Here is a 19,511-nt window from a genome sequence, read left to right as displayed (position 1 = left end):
GCTGTACAGAATCTCCTCCCTCCCCTCTGTCTGCCTCCAGACATTATTTATACAGATGACAGGCCTATGGAGGGCAGACTGTCAGCCAAATGAGATCACCGAGCGATAATACACCTCCTGGCTCCTGCCACACTGTAATAATCAGCCGATGTAATAATCACAGGCTGGATACACTACAGGCTCATTGTGTATTGTGACAGGTACACTTAAAGCGGACCTGAACTCAGAACTTCCTCTCCTGCTCTAAAAGATAAGCAACCGTATAATAATCTTTAAAGAAAAACATTTCTTTGCAACAGCTTACAGAAGTCCTGCAATAAATCTGCAGCGTGTTAACATCCTGTGTTTACATATTACAGTAGCTGGGCCTGCTAGGGACTGCTGAGTCTTACACAGCTGAGAGATAAAATTACACTTGTGATTACTCTCATTTGAGAGGGAATTAGACATGCTCTTCTCTCTAAATACACAAAGGGTGTATTTTTCTGTTTTCCTTGTGTCCTGGGCAAGAGTTCAGATCCATTTTAAAGGCTACCTAAATTGAGGTGCCCAGTTTAACTTACCTGGGGCCTCTTCTTGGAGGATTGTGAAGGCGCAGCAGCTTTCAGAGGGGCTCTGCGGCTGAATGGGACAGAGCAGAACAACGATTGGGGACTAGAAGGACTACGGGTTCTGGAAGAAACCCCAGGTAAGTTACACTGGGCACCTTACTTTTACTGTAGATTCCCTTTACTGCTAGATACACACCATTCAATTTGCCTTCAGATTGATGGGTCGAACTGATTATTTCTCACCAGGGGCGTAGCAATAGGGGGTGCAGAGGTTGCGACTGCATCGGGGCCCCCCCTCAACTACAGTATTAGCTTTCTATTGTTCCAGTGTTCATAATAATAACTTCTATAGATACTATGAATAGTAGTAATCATTAACAAGCTGTTCCCCATCCCCTTCTTGCACCTCTGACACTGTAGTTGCCATTGGCATGTTTTGGTGCGCCGTATCAATTGTTATGTATGGAGTGCTTGGGGGGCCCCAATGTAAAACTTGCATGGGGGTCCACAGCTCCTTAGCTGCGCCACTGTTTCTCACATGTCTGATCTGCTCCTGAACAATAACAAGATTGACTGAAATTATCGGTTCGATCCGTCAATCTGATGGCAAATTGAATGGTGTGTACCTAGCATACATCTCCCAATCTGCCACCAGATCAACTATTAAGCTAAGTACCCACAGCCAGCCGAACGATCGCTCACTGATCCCTCTGGTCAAATCTGCAAGCGTCGTCGCGCACTGTCATGTATGAACAATCGTGGCAAAACCCGCAAAAGTCAGTGAGGCTGGTAATGATCCTCTGTGATTCAGTACGGCATGGCGGCATTCGTTGTTTAATGAATTTTCATTTACTGATGTTGCGCAATGTCATGAAAAAAAAAAAAGTTTGTCACAAAAATCATTTGAAAAAAAATGACATTGTGGGCATGGGCCTTTAAATAGATCCCTCTCTGATCGAATCTGATCAGAGCGGGATCTGTTGCCTGCACACCCACCGTACACAGATTTCAGCGTGAAATCTATTGAAAATCATCCTAGTGTCTTCTCCCCTCCCCCATGTAATATATTGATTATATTTTAGTTTATATTTTTTCACCTTATCAATAAAATACCAAGGTTATTCCACTATGCATCTGCTGAATCTACTTAAAGAAAACCTGAACTGAAAATTAAAAGTTAAAATAAACATACACAAGTCATACTTACCTCCTGTGTAGTCTACTCCTCAATCTCTTTCTCCTCTCCTGTGTCCTGTTTGTCCACTGACATCAATGGAATTCTCCGTCCTCCATTTTGAAAATGGCCATTACCCCATAACAGCTTCCTGGTCAGCACACTGTTAAACTGTAACATCGCCCACTTGAGCCATAGGGAAACATGGACACATCAGTTCTCCTCTCAGCTGTGACTGACAGCAACTGATATGTTTCAGTTCTGACAAAATGTTGTCAGAACTGGAAGGGATCATTGTCAGAAAATAATGGTGAGTTTCTGAGAGGAACTGATGGCAAGATAACTATGGAATGTTCATTTTAATTTACCTCGTGTTTATTTTAAATAATTTTACTCAGTACAGGTTCCCTTTAAAGGACAACTGAAGCAAGAGGTATGTGGAGGGTGCCATATTTATTTCCTTTTAAGCAATACCAGTTGCCTGGCTGTCCTGTTGTTCCTCTGCCTCTAATACTATTAGCCATAGCCCCTGAACAAGCATGCAGCAGATCAGGTGTTTCTGACATTATTGTCAGATTTGACAAGATTAGTTGCATGCTTGTTTCTGGTGGGATTCAGACACTATTGCAGCCAAATAGATCAGCCGGGCTGCCTGGCAACTGGTATTGTTTAGAAGGAAATAAATATGGCATCCTCCATGTACCTGTTACTTATTTGTCCTTTAAGCCTGGCACACACTTTCAATTTTGATTGGCCAGTCATTGACCAATTTTACCACCTTCATGTAGTATGAGGGTTTACCCTACACAATCTGCTCATAGTATTCAATATCTGTTAACCCTCGTACTCTATGGAGGTGGTAAAATTGGTCAGTGATTGGCCAATCGTAATTGAAAGTGTGTACCAGGCTTTAAAGGGGAACTGAAGTAAGAGGTATACGGAGGATGCCATATTTATTTCCTTTTAATCAATACCAGTTGCCTGGCAGCCCTGCTGGTCTATTTCTCTGCAGTAGTATCTGAATAACACCAGAAACAAGCATGCAGCTAGTCTTGTCAGATCTGACTTTAAAGTCTGAAACACCTGATCTGCTGCATGCTTGTTCAGTGGCTATGGCTAATAGTATTAGAGGCAGGGGATCAGCTGGGCAGCCAGGCAACTGGTATTGCTTAAAAGGAAATAAACATGGAAGCCTCCATATACCTCTCTGTTCAGTTCCCCTTTAAGGTGCCCATGCATGCATCCATTTTCCCATTTGATTCCTTGAAGATTCAATTACTTAGAATTGTATCGGAATCGATTCCTTGAAATGTTTGATTTGATTAATTTTGACCAAAAATTGATTAAGGCATTGATCGATCGATGTGCTGTGTGTGGTAGGAATCGATTCCTTCTGAATATCCATCCAGTTCTGAGAGGAACAGACCATTTGGAACATTGGGTGGAAATCTATAAGTGTATGGCTGTGTTTAGATATATAGGAGTTTTCCCCAATATCCTGGTCCTTTTTGTTTATTTGGAAGCAGGAAAACAATACAGCATAAAATCAACATAACATTTGCATCAACTCAAACTGAGAATCTCATGGAGCATCCCTATTGGTAAGGCCAGGCTGGTGATGATTGGGGGAATCATTAGCAAACTTTTGGCCATGGCAGTGAGTGCAGCCATTGCTTCTGCTTCTGTTCTGCTTCTGTGTTCTGACGAACATGGTTTGAAGCAAACAGCTGAGCTGACATATTGTGTTACTTTAAATTTACAGAACGTTCATAGGTACAAAACGAGACCTATATGTTAATCTGAATAACAGTCTTTCTGCCTCTGAACAGCGTTGGATTTGGGTCTGGAGAGCTCTTAGGGGAAACCGCCCATGATAACAGCCAAAATCAGTATATACACATCCATTCCCACTGAATTCAGTACAACCAGCAAAGCATATCAAACACAAGGTAATAGGACAATCTGTGTTCTGATAAACACAGTTTCAAGCAAACAGCTGAGCTAACATATTGGCGTCAATTCACCAGAGAGGATTTACTAAGAGAAAAAAGGTAGGTAGTTTATCTCATGAGGTATTTTAACACTCTGGAGTCAATTCAGCAGTGTGAGAGAACAGAGAGAAAAATGTTCGATAGCAGGGGATAATGGAGAGATATGCATGAGGAAAGTGTGAGAAAGCAGAGAGTTAGGTAATCGGTATTAATGATTTACATGGGATACTTTTCCTCTCTGTAAGCTTGAAAGTGAAGCATTGTGGGTAGGAGGCGGAGTTTTACCACTACGTGATCAGAGTATTCCCGCCTTTTACTGCCGGATCATATCATAAATCATATCACGAGTGAGTCTGAACTTCTTCACCACCTCTGTCTCAGTAAAATTATCAAGAACTGTTCTCTCACGAAAAATACGAGGGGCGATTAAACAGGCCCTCCTCCTGCGCCTTCGTCACCTCATAATAGAAGCAAGCTCTAAGGCCTAGTGCACACCAGAGCGGTTCGGCTGCGTTTTGCGATCCGCTTGCGGCTGCGGATACGCTTGGGTAATGTATTTCAATGGGCTGGTGCACACCAGAGCGGGAGGCGTTTTGCAGAAACACATACTCCCGGGCTGCTGCAGATTTTATATTGCGGAGGCGTTTCTGCCTCAATGTTAAGTATAGGAAAAACGTAAACCGCTCTGAAAAACAGCACTTCAGAGCGGTTTGCCAGGCGGTTTTTGTTACATTAGCTGTTCAGTAACAGCTTTACTGTAACAATACATGAAATCTACTACACCAAAAACGCTTCACAAAACCGCAAAATGCTAGCTGAAACGCTACAGAAAAATAAGAAAAAGCGTTTCAAAATCTGCTAGCATTTTGCGGATCTGCTAGCGGTTTTTGGTGTGCACCAGCCGGCCTAACAGAGTAAGCTCAAAAGGCTCCATCTTCCACAGCAGCAGCTGCTGTGTGAAAACCACTATATCTCCAGGTTCATTCAGGGGATAAAGAGATGAAAAAATAACGAATGGCCACACCCCCTTTCTTCCCTGGTGAATTGTGATTTGGAGAAAAACTAACTACTAACTATCACTTATTTATCTCATACTTATCTCACATTTATCTCTTGCATTTCTCTCTACCGATATTTTCCCCTATACTTCTGGAGAATTGCTATTTGGAGATATCACAGGAGGTAAATTACCTCCCAAGGGATAAATAGGTTGGTAACCTCTGGTGAATTGACGCCATTGTGTTACTTTAAATTCACAGAATGTATGTACGTGCAAAACGAGACCTTCATGTGCATCTGAATAACATTCTTTCTACCTCTGAACAGCGTTGGATTTGGGTCTGGAGAGATCTTAGGTTCTACCGCCCATGATAACAGCCAAAATCAGTATATACACATCCATTCCCACTGAATTCAGTACAACCAGCAAAGCATATCAAACACAAGGTAATAGGACAATCTGTGTTCTGATAAACACAGTTTGAAGCAAACAGCTGAGCTGACATATTGTGTTACTTTAATTTCACAGAATGTATGTACGTGCAAAACGAGACCTTCATGTGCACCTGAATAACATTCTTTCTACCTCTGAACAGCGTTGGATTTGGGTCTGGAGAGATCTTAGGTTCTACCGCCCATGATAACAGCCAAAATCAGTATATACACAACCTTCACTATCCCCACTGAATTCAGTACAACCAACAAAGCACTTCAAGCACAAGGTAATAGGACAATCTGTGATCTGATAAACAGTTTAAAGCTAAGGAGGACGCACGTAGATCAAATAGACCTTGCCTGTGTTTCCGGCTCTTTCTTTGCAGCAGCCGTTGGACAGTTTATTGAGCCCTATTAACCAGCGCAGTACTGGTGCCCTCCAATGGGTCACAGCACAGTGGATATTGGCAAATAGGACGATCAGAGATGCGGGGGACGAGGCTACAACACGACTTAATGAGGCCCAATAAAGTGTATCAAAAGATGCAGATGGCTGCCCTAGATTACCTAGATTAGATTATTAACCTATGCCACCTGTGTGCCCAAAATGTGCCAAAAGCATTTACAAGCACTGGAGGTTCCCAGGAATGGTGAACAAATTTACTGCATTGGTAGGCTAACGGAACTAAAACTAGAGTTTTCATTTCTGGAATTGTCTATTGAACTGGCTTCTGTCTAGTATAGCCACTCATCATTCATATAAATACACAATAAACAATAATTCACTGCAGAGTAACCACATTCCATAGCCACAATGATCACCACCAGTATAGTAGGGACTTCTGTGCTCCTGATAGATCCCAAATGTATCTATTTTGAAGGTAGGAACTGCTCCTTTTCCAGTTCCACCTCAGTTCTCCCCCTTACATCTTATGCCTGGTACACACCATGACATTTCCCATCAGATGAAGGGTAGTATCAATAATTTACGTCATGTCTGATCTGCTCCCGACTGAGAACGGGATCCATATTGTGCAGTAATTACCTGAAAATCGATCCTCATGGGATGACAGGACATGGCAGAAATTATTGATTTGACCTGTTGATCTGACAGGAAATTGTATGGTGTGTACCAGGCATTATGTGTAGATTCGCACAGGAGTGTGAAAACTTTATATGGCTGTAGTATGACAATTCCTCCACCAGAGGGCACCAGCTCACTGCAGGCCTGGCCATTGTTTTAGCTGTTTATATTCTTCTAGTTTGAATAGAATTTTGAATCTGACATTTATTTGCTGGATTTATTATCTCTATAAAACTCCTTCTGGAATGTCCACAGCAGAAACCTGGGAACTGTGTGATTCACACACATACAAGCAGTCCCCGCACCAGCACACACAACACGCGTGTCCACCCCACAGTGCCCCGCGGCTCCTCCCTCCGGGTGTGTCCACACTGACGGTGAAAGGTGTGAAGGATAACGTTATGTCCAGGGACAGGGGAGGGGGGATAATATTTAGTCTTCGGCCCATCTTCTCCGCTGGTCCAGTGATGGAACTTAAATTTTGATCTCAGTTCGGAAAGTCTGGTGGTCGCTGTGTTTGGCCGGGACCCTCTCAGCCTTGACGGTAAGCATGCCGTCTTCGCCCAGGACGGAGGTCACCGTGGTGGGGTCCACATCTTCTGGCAGTTGGCACTTGTGGGTAAACGTGTTCATGATTGTTCCATCGGTGGCCAGCTGGGGGCAAACAGAAATGAGGTTACTGTAAGAAACCATTGTTGCAACTCTTTTCAACTGGATTTCCAGGACAATATTTAAACCTGTAAAGACCCAGGTTGTACATAAACAGTATAATGTTTATAATGTGGATACATGCCACTTCAAACAGTTATTGAAATATTTTATTAGTGGATCCTTTACAAATTTAATTTGAGAAACAACATTTATTTGTAAGCTATGAATTTCCTCAACAAAACTAACTGATGTTATGCTCTTCCTGTTCACAAGATTGGGGTAAGGCATACATGTCAAACTCCGGCCCGTGGGCCAAATTTGGCCCTCAAGTGGTTTCCCCACTTTGCATTATGTATAGCCCACTCTAGATCACCAGGGAGCGAACACAGTGAATGCAGCGCAGGAGACTTGGGCGCACAGGGAGTAACTTTGGCGCCAACAGAAGATGGAGCTGAAGTTACTTTTAAAACACAATAATTCGGCTTCCAGCGATTGCTGGATTTCCCCACTATTCATGACGGCTGGAGGGAATAGTTTTTACCATGGCCAGAACTCGTGAAACAGCAGGATCAGCCCTATACCGTCTGTATCCTGCGCCCAAGTCTCTCACACCCATCACATATGTACGCCCAGGGAGGCCTTATGGGGAGGTAGGGGGAAAGCAACACTAGGGAACTCTATAGGGGAGGCTGGGGGTCTCTAGACACCAGGGAACTGTATAGGGGAGGGAGGACTTCTAGACACCAGAGAACTTTATAAGGGAGGAAGGTGGCCAGTAGACATTGAGGTTGGCCGGCGACTAGATTCCAGTGTACAATTTTGGCCCACTTTGTATTTGAGTTTGACACCCCTGGGGTAAGGAGACAAAAGGTTTCTTGCCTTTGGTGCCAAAATGGCTAGAAACAGTCCTACATTGGAGGGCCTTTTTAGGCAGTGGCTGAATAGTGTACTGGATAAAAGGAACCAGAGACGAAGCACCCTCATGTATTTTACCATATATATCAGTGGGAACATTAGAGAAAACACCTACCTTGCTTTCTGTATCATTCTGCACTGCACAGACTGCTTCTAATCAGCCCTGATAAAATCCCCCACTGAGCATTCTGTCTGGCTTTGCTCAGGAATTTTTTATAGCTGAGTCGTTATAGCAAAGCCAGACTGCATGCTCAGTCGGGGGTTTTATCAGGTCTGATAAGAAACAAGCTGTGCAGTGCAGAATGAAACATAAAACATGGTAGGTGTTTTCTCTAACGTTCCCACTGATCTACATGGTAAATATATGAGGGTGCTTCGTCTCTGGTTCACTTTAAGGGCTCTGTCTCTGACACAGGAAACCTGGGTTCAAATCTTGGCTCTGCTTGTTCAGTAAGCCTGCACCTATTCAGTAGGAGACCTTGGGCAAGTCTCCCTAACACTGCTGCTGCCTACTGAAGCCAGTAGCGTGTGGTGCGGTATTAGTCATAGAGAGAATCCGAAGACATAACAACAAAAGTTGTTTAGGTGATACCTTTAATGACTAACTGTACAAGATTCCTTTGCAAGGTTTGGAAACTTCAAGGCATGTTTCAGGGCTGGATCAGAACCATACACTGCCTACTGAGTGCACTCTTGTGGCTGCCTCGCAAGCGCTTTCAGTCTGACAGAAGAAAGGTGCTGTACAAATACTGGAATTATTAGGCCCCTTGCACGCTGCGTCACACCATGTTACACCTCCCCACTAAAGGCCATACGCGATGCCATGTGCTGGAGATATAAAAATCGCCACAATCTCGACACGAATGGATTTTGCAGTAATGGTAGTCAGTGGGCAACGTAGTATGTGTGCACGACGGGAGTGCGGTTTGACACGGCGTGCATTTGTGGACTATCGGACCCAGCAGGAAGTATGTCACTAAGCGGGGGTGACGCTATGCATGGTGTAGGGTCATATGTAGCCAGTGATCAGCCTGCCTACATTTTGTAAAAAACAAGCTAGTTTTTAAGGCAAAATACATTTTAATTAATGTGAAATTAGATTTTGACATTTTTTCAGGTCGGAAATCTCCGCTGACAGAGAAGCTTCTTGTGACTTGTATTCTGGATGTATTCATCATAGAAGCTATCTGCGGGGAAGGACATCTGTGCTCCAGGTAAACATTTGATTCTTTTTTTAAACGCAAACATTTAAAAAAAAAACAAAAAACATAAAACGATAAAACCAAAACAAACAAACCTCTCCCTCAAAATAACAGAAATGAATCTACTAGTAATTAAACAAAATCTGAAACAAATGATTATGCAAATATTCGATACAGATTCACAGCAGAAACAAGAGACAAGAAAACTGCAAATCATCTGGGCTGTCTGCCCCAGTGATGGCCTCCTCCCCCAGGAATGGCCCGACCCATGTCCCTCGGTAATTCCGACCAATCTGCCCCGGTAATGTCCCGGTGTAGTGAAAATTTTTGCTACCTATCATATTTTGCAACTTGCCATAGAGGACAGTGTATGACTGTGTAGGCGTGGCTCCTCTCTGTTAACACGCCTGTAATTTTTTGCAACCACAGATCCCATTGAGCTAGAAGGGGGATTGTTCCCTCCAGGGGGGGTTATTAGTTGAGCAAGAGGGGGGGATTGTTTCCTCGGGGGGTGGGGGGTTATTAGTTGAGGAAGAGGGGGGATTGTTCCCTCCAGGGGGGGTTATTAGTTGAGCAACAGGGGGGATTGTTCCCTCCAGGGGGGGTTATTAGTTGAGCAAGAGGGGGGATTGATCCCTGGGGGGGGGTTATTAGTTGAGCAAGAGGGGGGATTGTTCCCTCCAGGGGGGGTTATTAGTTGAGCAAGAGGGGGGATTGTTCCCTCCAGGGGGGGTTATTAGTTGAGCAAGAGGGGAGGGTTCTGTGTGAGAATAGGGTTTGGTTGGGTTGCATTTTCTGATACAGATAGGTTAAAGTCAATGGCTAGGTTGCACTTTCTGATAGCTATACGTATAAATAAGTGCAACCGGTTGCAAAATCTGATAAAGTTGCAAAAAATTTCACCACACCGGCCCCTGTGCCTTGGTTATGCCTGGCCCATCTGCCCTGGTAATATCCCGGCCTGTCTGCCCCCAGGGTTGTCCTAACTTGTCTGCCCCGGTGATAGCTTGTGGGTCCCGGTAATGTCCTGGCCTGTCTGTCCCCGGGGTTGTCCTAGCTTGTCTGGCCCGGTGATGGCTTGTGTGTCCCGGTAATGTCCTGGCCTGTCTGTCCCCCGGGGTTGTCCTAGCTTGTCTGGCCCGGTGATGGCTTGTGTGTGCTGGTAATGTCCCGGCCTGTCTGCCCCCGGGGTTGTCCTAGCTTGTCTGACCCGGTGATAGCTTGTGTGTCCCGGTAATGTCCCGGCCTGTCTGCCCCCGGGGTTGTCCTAGCTTGTCTGGCCCAGTGATGGCTTGTGTGTCCTGGTAATGTCCCGGCCTGTCTGCCCTCTGGGATGTCTTGTTTGGCCTGATAGTGTCCTGGCCTGTGTGCCCCAGTAATGATCCGGCCTGTGTGCCCCAGTGATGGCCTGTGTGCTCTTGTAATGTCCCATCCTGTCTTCCCCGGTAATCTCTTGGCCTGTCTACCCTGGGGATTTCCCTGCCTGTGTGCCCCCGTAATTGCCTGACTGCCCAAGCAGTGTCCCGGCCTGTGTGCCCCAGTGATGGCCTGCATGCTCCAGTAATGTCCTGGCCTGTCTTCCCCGGTAATCTCTTGGCCTGTCTGCCCTGGTGATTTCCCAGCCCGTTTGCCCCAGTGATTGCCTGTCTGCCCAGGTAGTGTCCTGGCCTGTGTGCCCCGGGAATGTCCTGGCCCTTCTCAGTTTCTCTCCACTTGGTGATTCATTCTCCAGAAATATCAGCACCACAAACACAGGAACATCACATAAACTCACAAATAATATTTATAATAAAGAAATAAGATTATCTAGATTGTAAGCTCATTAGGGCAGAGTCTTACTGCCTATTGTTTCCTGTTTATGCTCTACTTTATCACATGTATGTGTACCAGTAATGCTTATGTCTCAAACCTCCGCTGAGGACAGTCAGTGACATGACTGTGTACTCTGTAAAGTGCTGCAGAAGATGTATGTGCTATATACATAATATTATTATTATTATGGTAGGACATTAGACTATGACTATGGTAAAATTAGACTGTGAGCTCCTCTGAGGACAGTCAGTGACATGTCTATGTACTCTGTAATGTGCTGCGGAAGATGTATGTGCTATATACATAAAAATAATAATAAATAATATGGTAGGACGTTAGACTATGGTAGGATTCGATTGTGAGCTCATCTGAGGACAGTAAGTAAGATGACTAAGTACTGTTTAACGTGCTACAGAAGATGTCAGTGCTATATAAATACACAATAATAATAATAATATGTAGAACATTAGACTATGACTATGGTAGGATTAGATTGTGAGCTCTTCTGAGGACAGTCAGTGACATGACTATGTACTCTGTAATGTGCTGCAGAAGATGTCAGTGCAGTCTACATAATAATACTACTACAAGTACTAATAATAAGGTAGGACATTAGACTATGACTGTCGTAGGGTTGGAGTGTGAGCTCCTTTGAAGAAAGTCAGTGACATGACTATATACTCTGTAAAGTGCTGCAGAAGATGTCGGTGCTATATAAATACATAATAATAATATGGTAGGACATTAGACTATGACTATGGTAGGATTAGATTGTGAGCTCCTCTGAGGACAGTCAGTGACATGACTATGTACGCTGTAAAGTGCTGCAGAAGATGTCGGTGCTATATAAATACATAATAATAATATGGTAGGACATTAGACTGTGACTATGCAAGGATTCAATTGTGAGCTCATCTAAGGATAGTCAGGGATATGACTATGTACTCTAATGTGCTGCAGAAAATGTAATTGCAATATACTGTACATAATAATAATAATTAATATTATGATAAGACATTAGACTATGGTTGGATTTGATTGTGAGCTCCTCTGAGGACAGTAAGCAATATGACTAAGTACTGTGTAATGTGCTACAGAAGATATTAATAATAGTATGGTAGGTACAGTGGCGTAGCTAAGGACAGGAGCTGTGGGCCCCGATACAAGTTTTACAATGGGGCCCCCCCAAGCACTCGATACGTAACAATTGATACGGCACAAAACCTACCAATGGCAACTACAGTGTCATAGGTACAAGAAGGGGATGGGGAGCAGTTTGTTAATGATTACCACTATTCAAAGTATCAATAGAAGTGATTATTATCAGCACAGGACCAATAGAGAGCTAATAATGTAGTTGAGGGAGGGCCCTTTGGGGCCCTGATGCAGTCGCAACCTCTGCAACCCCTATTGCTACGCCATATACTATGACTATGGTAGAATTAGATTGTGAGTTCCACTGAGGACACTCCGTGACATGGCTATGTACTCTGTACAGTGCTGCAGAAGATGTCAGTGCTATATAAATACACAATAATAATGTGGTAGGACATTACACTATGACTATGCTGGGATTCGATTGTGAGCTCCTGTGAGGGACAGTCAGTAACATTTATGTACACTGTAAAGTGCTGCAGAAGATGGGAGAGAATCCCTTACATTGAATTGTCCTCAGGTTTGTGCTAGGAATTTTGGCTAGTGTGAATTAAACAAGTACTGTCTGTGCTCCTGCGGTGACAGTGACAGAAAATCTGATGGGAAGAATCTGATTGGCTGCTATAGGCCACGCAGTTCCAATCATATTCGCAAATTCTGATGTCAATCTACTGTATACTCTCAATTCATTCCCCTGGGGTGGATTTTGCATTGCAGTCTATGGCACTGAGATTAGTGTCTGATTGCACAGCCCTATGCATGCTATTGTCAACACATTTGGTGCATATATCAGGTACAATAGTTGAAATATAAGAATTTGCAATTTACAGAGAAAGTTGGCTCCGTAGACTTCAGGCAACATCCTCCTCATGGCCAATTTTGGCCTCAGATTTGTGGAGAAAAATGCACTATCAATTACTTATTTTCCTATGTCACTATCACTTACAGTAGGTAATAGAAATCTGACAGGTTTTGGACTAGTCAATCTCCTCAAGAGGTATTCTCAGGGTTTTATTTATTCTTAAAAGCAGTTACTAAATGGCAGATGCTCAGTCCAACTGCCAAAATAGTGTGCAAAAGAATAGGTTAGTGAGCCAGCATCTTTACAAAATAATTTGCTGGAAAAATGATCTATTCCACAAATACAGAAAATACTGAGAATGCACCATGAGGAGATGGACTAGGTCAAAACATGTCAGATCTGTCAGATTTCTATTGCTTATTGCAAGTGACAGCTACATAGGAAAAATTTCGTTTATAGTGCATTTTGCTATGGGAGAATTATTGATTTTTTTTATGTATGTGTAAATGGGTATTTTTAAATTTTTGTGACATTGGTTCTTTAAAGTGAACCCGAGGTGAGAGTGACATAGAGGCTGCCATATTTATTTCCTTGTAAACAAGGCCAGTTGCCTGGCAGCCCTGCTGCTCTATTTGGTTGTAGTAGTGTCTGAATCACACCACAAACACACATGCAGCTAATCTTGTCAGATCTGACAATAATGTCAGAAACACCTGATCTGCTGCATACTTGTTCAGGGGCCATGGCTAAAAGTATTAGAGGCAGAGGAGCAGCAGGACAGCCAGGCAACTGGTATTGCTTATAAGGAAATAAATATGGCAGCCTCCATATCCCTCTCACCTCGGTTTCACTTTAAAGGAGAGCTGTAGAGAGAGGTGTATGGAGGCTGCCATATTTATTTCCATTTAAGCAATACCAGTTGCCTGGCTATCCTGCTGATCCTCTGCCTCTAATAGTTTCAGCCATAGCCCCTGAACAAGCATGCAGTAGATCAGGTTTTTCTGCCAATTTTGACAGATATGACAAGATTAGCTGCATGCTTGTTTCTGGTGTGATTCACACTTCTTCAGCCAAATAGACCAGCAGGCCTGCCAGGCAACTGGTATTGCTTAAAAGGAAATAAATATGGCAGCCTTCATATCTCTCACTACTGTTCTCCTTTAAAGAGACACTGTAACATCAAAAAGTTCCCCTGGGGGGTACTCACCTCGGGAGGGGGAAGCCTCAGGGTCCCAATGAGGCTTCCCATGCCGTCCTCTGTCCCTCGGGGGTCTCGCTGCAGCCCTCCAAACAGCGGCCCGACAGATCCGACAGCTTGTTCAATATTTACCTTTCCAGGCTCCAGCGGGGGCGCTGTTGTGGCTTTCGGCTCCGAAGTAGACGGAAATACCCGATCTCAGTCGGGTCCACTCTACTGCACAGGCGCCAGAGACTTGCGCCTGCGCAGTAGAGCAGACCTGGCGGCGATCGGGAATTTCCGCCTATTTCGGAGCCGAGAGCCACCACAGCGCCTGCGCAGGAGCCGAGAAGGTAAATATTTACTTCACCGCTGTTCAGAGACAAGACAAGACAAGACAAGACAAATAACATTTATATCTCGCTTTTCTCCTGGCAGACTCAAAGCGCCAGAGCTGCAGCCACTAGGGCGCGCTCTATAGGCAGTAGCAGTGTTAGGGAGAGTTGCCTAAGGTCTCCTACTGAATAGGTGCAGGCTTACTGAACAGGTAGAGCCGAGATTCGAACCCTGGTCTCCTGCGTCAGAGGCAGAGCCCTTAACCATTACACCATCCCAGAGGGCTGCAGCGAGACCCCCGAGGGACGGAGGACGGGTCCAGAGGCTTCCCCCTACTGAGGTGAGTACCCTCCAGGGGAACTTTTTGATGTTACAGGTTTTCTTTAAGTTAACCAGTCAGATTCACTGCAGACCTGAGTTTGCGACTATGGCCTACTGGTCATCCCCTCCCCATGCTGTCACCCCATTCCCCTCTTCCTGTGTCCCAATGGCCTCAATTCTGGTAGGGTTAGCAAACAAATTACTTTACGTGAGGTAATTAACCTCATGAGGTAATGACATTTAGTAATTCTGTTTTACCTCATGAGGTAAATTATGAGGTAATTTATGAGGTAATTTACCGAAAATAGCTATTCTCATGAGAATGAGGTTACATGTTAGCACATAATTTACTGATCAGTTTAAGACCTGCCTGTACCTGGAGGTAAAGTCAATTTGTATGCATTTTGCAGTTTTTAGTGGAGTTCCTATTGCTGTTTTAGTGGAGTTCCTATTCAGGCTGTGTAATAGAAAAGAATAGTAGAAATAAAACTCCAAATATTTACTGGATTTTTTTTTTATATAAGGGACGCCTATAAATATACTTTTCATAGGTTGCTACATAATCAAATACACCTTCTCCCCTCAAAAAAAAAAAAAACATCCTCAAAAGACTATCCTAACTTATGGAAGACAATTAAAGACTACTATTATTTATTTACTGCATGCTTACCGCTGAAATACCTCATGTTTTACCTCACTTTATGCATTTACCTCATGTGTTACCTCATGTTTGGAATTGGAGAAAAAAAAGAATTCCTAAAAAAAGAGGAAAATACCGCATGAGGTATTTTACCTACCAAAAAAATATTTACCTCACATAGCTACCAGAATTGAGGCCAATTGTGTCAAAGGATGACAGCCGTACACCAAGGCCCCTCTAGGGGGCACCACTCACTTTCTCAGCATGGACCTCGATCTGGTTGTTGGAGGTGGTGACGATGATGTCCTCCGGGGAGAAGTCGCGGACATCTACGGCGAACTGATACGTGTTCCCCAACGTCTTCACGTTCTGTGCGTTCCCGGGGCCGGCTGTGAGGAGACAAATCAATCAGTTATTTCTCCTGACACAATCACTAATCAGGCCGTGCACTTTTCTGAACAGAGGGATTCAGCTGCACATCAGTTAGCTGTGATATTCTACAGCAGAGCAGAGAAGGCTGCTGGGAATTATCTAACATGTATTCTGTATAATTACCGATAAATAAGGGCTCAGAAATCATTAACATGATTCTTATCAATCATTTTAACCTAAAGCATATTTTGTTGCATTTTGCAAGCTGCTGGAGATTGCACCAATCAGATGCAGTTCAACAGTCCATAGGTTTTCAATACAGTAGAGTCCTGGTTAAAGGGGAACTGAAGTAAGAGATATACGGAGGCTGCCATATCTATTTCCTTTTAATCAATACCAGTTGCCTGGCAGCCCTGCTGGTCTATTTCTCTGCAGTAGTATCTGAATAACACCAGAAACAAGCATGCAGCTAGTCTTGTCAGATCTGACTTTAAAGTCTGAAACACCTGATCTGCTGCATGCTTGTTCAGGGGCTATGGCTAATAGTATTAGAGGCAGAGGATCAGCAGGGCTGCCAGGCAACTGGTATTGCTTAAAAGGAAATAAACATGGCAGCCTCCATATACCTCTCTCTTCAGTTCCCCTTTAAAGGGGACCTGAACTCTTGCACAGGACAGAAGGAAAACATTGAGTAATGCACCCTGTGTGTATTTAGAGAGTTTAGCCTTTCTCCCCCTCATCTGATCTCTCAGCTTTATCCGCACAGAAATCTCAGCAGTCCCTGGCAGAGCAGCTAATTTGTAAACACAGGATGTTAACCCTTTGTCTGCTTCCTTGAAAGTAGGAAATAGACACACTGAAGATTTATTGCAGGATTTGGAGGTGTAACAAAGAAATGTTTTTTTTAAAGGTTGTTGTGCTGTTGCTTTTCTTTTAGAGCAGAGAGGAAGTTCAGATCCACTTTAACCGGAACTCAAGTATCTGCCAGCCTCAACCATCCGGCCTGCCTGGCGGGACACAATTTCCTAACTAACTTTGCACAGCGGTGTGCCGCAGAAGCTACTTACCATCCTCCGGGCGTTGTCACTTTCTCTTCTTGCAGCTCCCAGTTTCTGTGCGGCGTCCTTGTACGGCTCCCCGGCATGTCACCTGACCCGCATTGTATCACATGACACATTGGTCCGTGCACGGAGGACGCCGCAAGTGAAAAGGAGGATGGGTAGGTAGTTTCTGCTGCACATCGCTGCACTGTTAATCCGTTGGGAGAGGATAGTGTTATTTTTAACGCGGGTTGCTGGACTTCTCAAGCAACCGGCAAGCATACCTCTCCAGCATCATGCGATCCCTGCCTGTGCCAGGTAAATGAGACTCTACTGTACATTGCATGGTGAAATCTATAGAAAATCTGTGTGCCGTGTATAGGGGGATTCGACCCCTCTATAATCAGATTCACATTAGAGAGGCTTTCATTTGTTTGCTATATTGTATGGCAAGCTCACTGTGTATGGCCACCATAACACAATCTGCACCAGGCGGAAAAAAATGATTATCTCTATGAGAGATTCATAAGATGGCGACATGTAACTGCCGCACTGCTTTCTGCTGGCTGCATGCTTGTTCCTGGGGTGATTCCGCTGGCTGCATGCTTGTTCCAGGTGTGACTCCACTGGCTTCATGCTTGTTCCAGGTGTGACTCCACTGGCTGCCTGCATGTTCCAGATGTGACTCCACTGGCTGCCTGCATGTTCCAGGTGTGACTCCACTGGCTGCATGCATGTTCCAGGTGTGACTCCACTGGCTGCATGCTTGTTCCAGGTGTGACTCCACTGGCTGCATGCTTGTTCCAGGTGTGACTCCACTGGCTGCATGCTTGTTCCAGGTGTGACTCCACTGGCTGCATGCTTGTTCCAGGTGTGACTCCACTGGCTGCATGCTTGTTCCAGGTGTGACTCCACTGGCTGCATGCTTGTTCCAGGTGTGACTCCACTGGCTGCATGCTTGTTCCAGGTGTGACTCCACTGGCTGCATGCTTGTTCCAGGTGTGACTCCACTGGCTGCATGCTTGTCCTAGGTGTGACTCCGCTGGCTGCCTGCATGTTCCAGGTGTGACTCCACTGCCTGCATGTTTGCTCCAGGTGTGACTCCATTGGTTGCATGCTTGTTCCAGGTGTGACTCCACTGGCTGCATGCTTGCTCTAGGTGTGACTCCATTGGATGCATGCTTGTTCCAGGTGTGACTCAACTGGCTGCATGATTGCTCTAGGTGTGACTCCCCTGGCTGCATGCTTGTTCCAGGTGTGACTCCACTGGCTGCATGCTTGCTCTAGGTGTGACTCCCCTGGCTGCATGTTTGTTCCAGGTGTGACTCCCCTGGCTGCATGCTTGTTCCAAGTGTGACTCCCCTGGCTGCATGCTTGTTCCAAGTGTGACTCCCCTGGCTGCATGCTTGTTCCAGGTGTGACTCCACTGGCTGCATGCTTGTTCCAGGTTTGTCTCTGCTGGCTGCATGCTTGTTTCAGGTGTGACTCCTCCGCTGGCTGCATGCTTGTTCCAGGTGTGACTCCTCCGCTGGCTGCATGCTTGTTCCAGGTGTGACTCCTCCGCTGGCTGCATGCTTGTTCCAGGTGTGACTCCTCCGCTGGCTGCATGCTTGTTCCAGGTGTGACTCAGCTGGCTGCATGCTTGTTCCAGACGTGACTCCATTCGCTGCATGCTTGTTCCGGGTGTGACTCCGCTGGCTGCATGCTGGTCCCAGGTGTGACTCCGCTGGCTGCATGCTGGTTCCAAGTTTTACTGCCTGCATGCTTGTTCCAGGTATGATTCCACTGCTGCATGCTTGTTTCAGGTGTGACTCCATTGGCTACATGCTTGTTTCAGGTGTGACTCCATTGGCTACATGCTTGTTCCAGGTGTGACTTCATTGGCTGCATGCTTGTTCCAGGTAGGACTCCACTGGCTGCATGCTTGCTCCAGGTAGGACTCCACTGGCTGCATGCTTGTTCCATTTTCACTCCACTGGCTGCATGCTTGTTCCAGGTGCAACTAAGACATAACTATTGGATGGCTACCACTTTTTAAAAATAGAGATAAAAGCATCCATGTCCTCTCACTACAGGTCTCCTAATATCCAATATCAAAATCATCCAGCTGCAGTTGTGGTGATCTAATCGCTGTGGACAATTGGTCAGCGACATGCATGCGTGTATGACCATAAGACACAAGTGGGGAGAAATAAATCATCACTTTGCTGGGGAAAGGGGTGTCTGACTTGCCTGTGAAGCCCAGGGGGTCTGCGTGGGGTCTTCGGAACTTGCCGAAATCCTCGCTGAAGATTCCCAGCGTCTTGTCCATGAATGGTTCGCGGTTTTGGACAGAGGAGGAGGAGGTTTTCTTGAAGCTGTGCTCCGATCGGAAGGCACTGGAGGATTGCAGGTTCATTGAAGTGAGGCGGAGGGAAGGGGACGCCGGTGGGTGGCGATGGGACCGGACTGTGACGGGAACATCTCACACACTCACAGTTTATATAGTGACGCCTGGCCTATCTCGCCCTCTCTCGGCTATATTTAGGACGCGGCAGCATCCCCTCCAGCAGCTGTGGAAAGTTTTCTGTCTGATCACATGACCTCATACTTCAGATAGCCCGTAATGTGGTGGTGGTGGGGGGAGATGCGTCCCGCCGGGGGGATTTCCATCGCAGCACGAGACGAGGGCAGCGTTCCCGGGAGACGCAAACAAAACAGTCCGCGAGATCACAACTGTCATCTTCACGTAACTCGTCTGTCTGTGGCCGGATCTGCTCATCCTGAAGGGCGGAGAAGAACTTTACGCCAGACATATAATACTACTATTATTCTTTTTATTTATATAGCGCCAGTGATGAGCGAAAATGACGAT

The 19,511-nt window shown here is 45.2% G+C and overlaps 2 protein-coding genes across 3 annotated transcripts in view; one reads left to right on the top strand and one right to left on the bottom strand.

The window, feature by feature from the left end:
- Window positions 1–19,511, top strand: part of LOC137521841 (chloride channel protein ClC-Kb-like) — a 104,485-nt gene that overhangs the window by 5,366 nt on the left and 79,608 nt on the right. For both annotated transcript variants that reach the window (XM_068241636.1, XM_068241637.1), the window contains exon 2: window positions 8,918–9,014. The gene's annotated coding sequence lies outside the window, so the exon portion shown is untranslated. The remainder of the gene's footprint in view (window positions 1–8,917; window positions 9,015–19,511) is intronic.
- HSPB7 (heat shock protein family B (small) member 7) lies at window positions 5,216–19,155 on the bottom strand. The gene is made up of 3 exons (XM_068241641.1): window positions 18,890–19,155; window positions 15,501–15,634; window positions 5,216–6,888 (listed from the first exon to the last, which is right to left on the bottom strand). Exons 1-3 carry the CDS (start codon window positions 19,053–19,055, stop codon window positions 6,709–6,711), a joined length of 480 nt encoding a protein of 159 aa, XP_068097742.1. The 5' UTR covers window positions 19,056–19,155; the 3' UTR covers window positions 5,216–6,708.

This window comes from Hyperolius riggenbachi, chromosome 6 (genome assembly GCF_040937935.1).
Source record: "Hyperolius riggenbachi isolate aHypRig1 chromosome 6, aHypRig1.pri, whole genome shotgun sequence".
Lineage (NCBI taxonomy): Eukaryota > Metazoa > Chordata > Amphibia > Anura > Hyperoliidae > Hyperolius > Hyperolius riggenbachi.
This window is presented reverse-complemented; position numbering and strand designations above follow the sequence as displayed.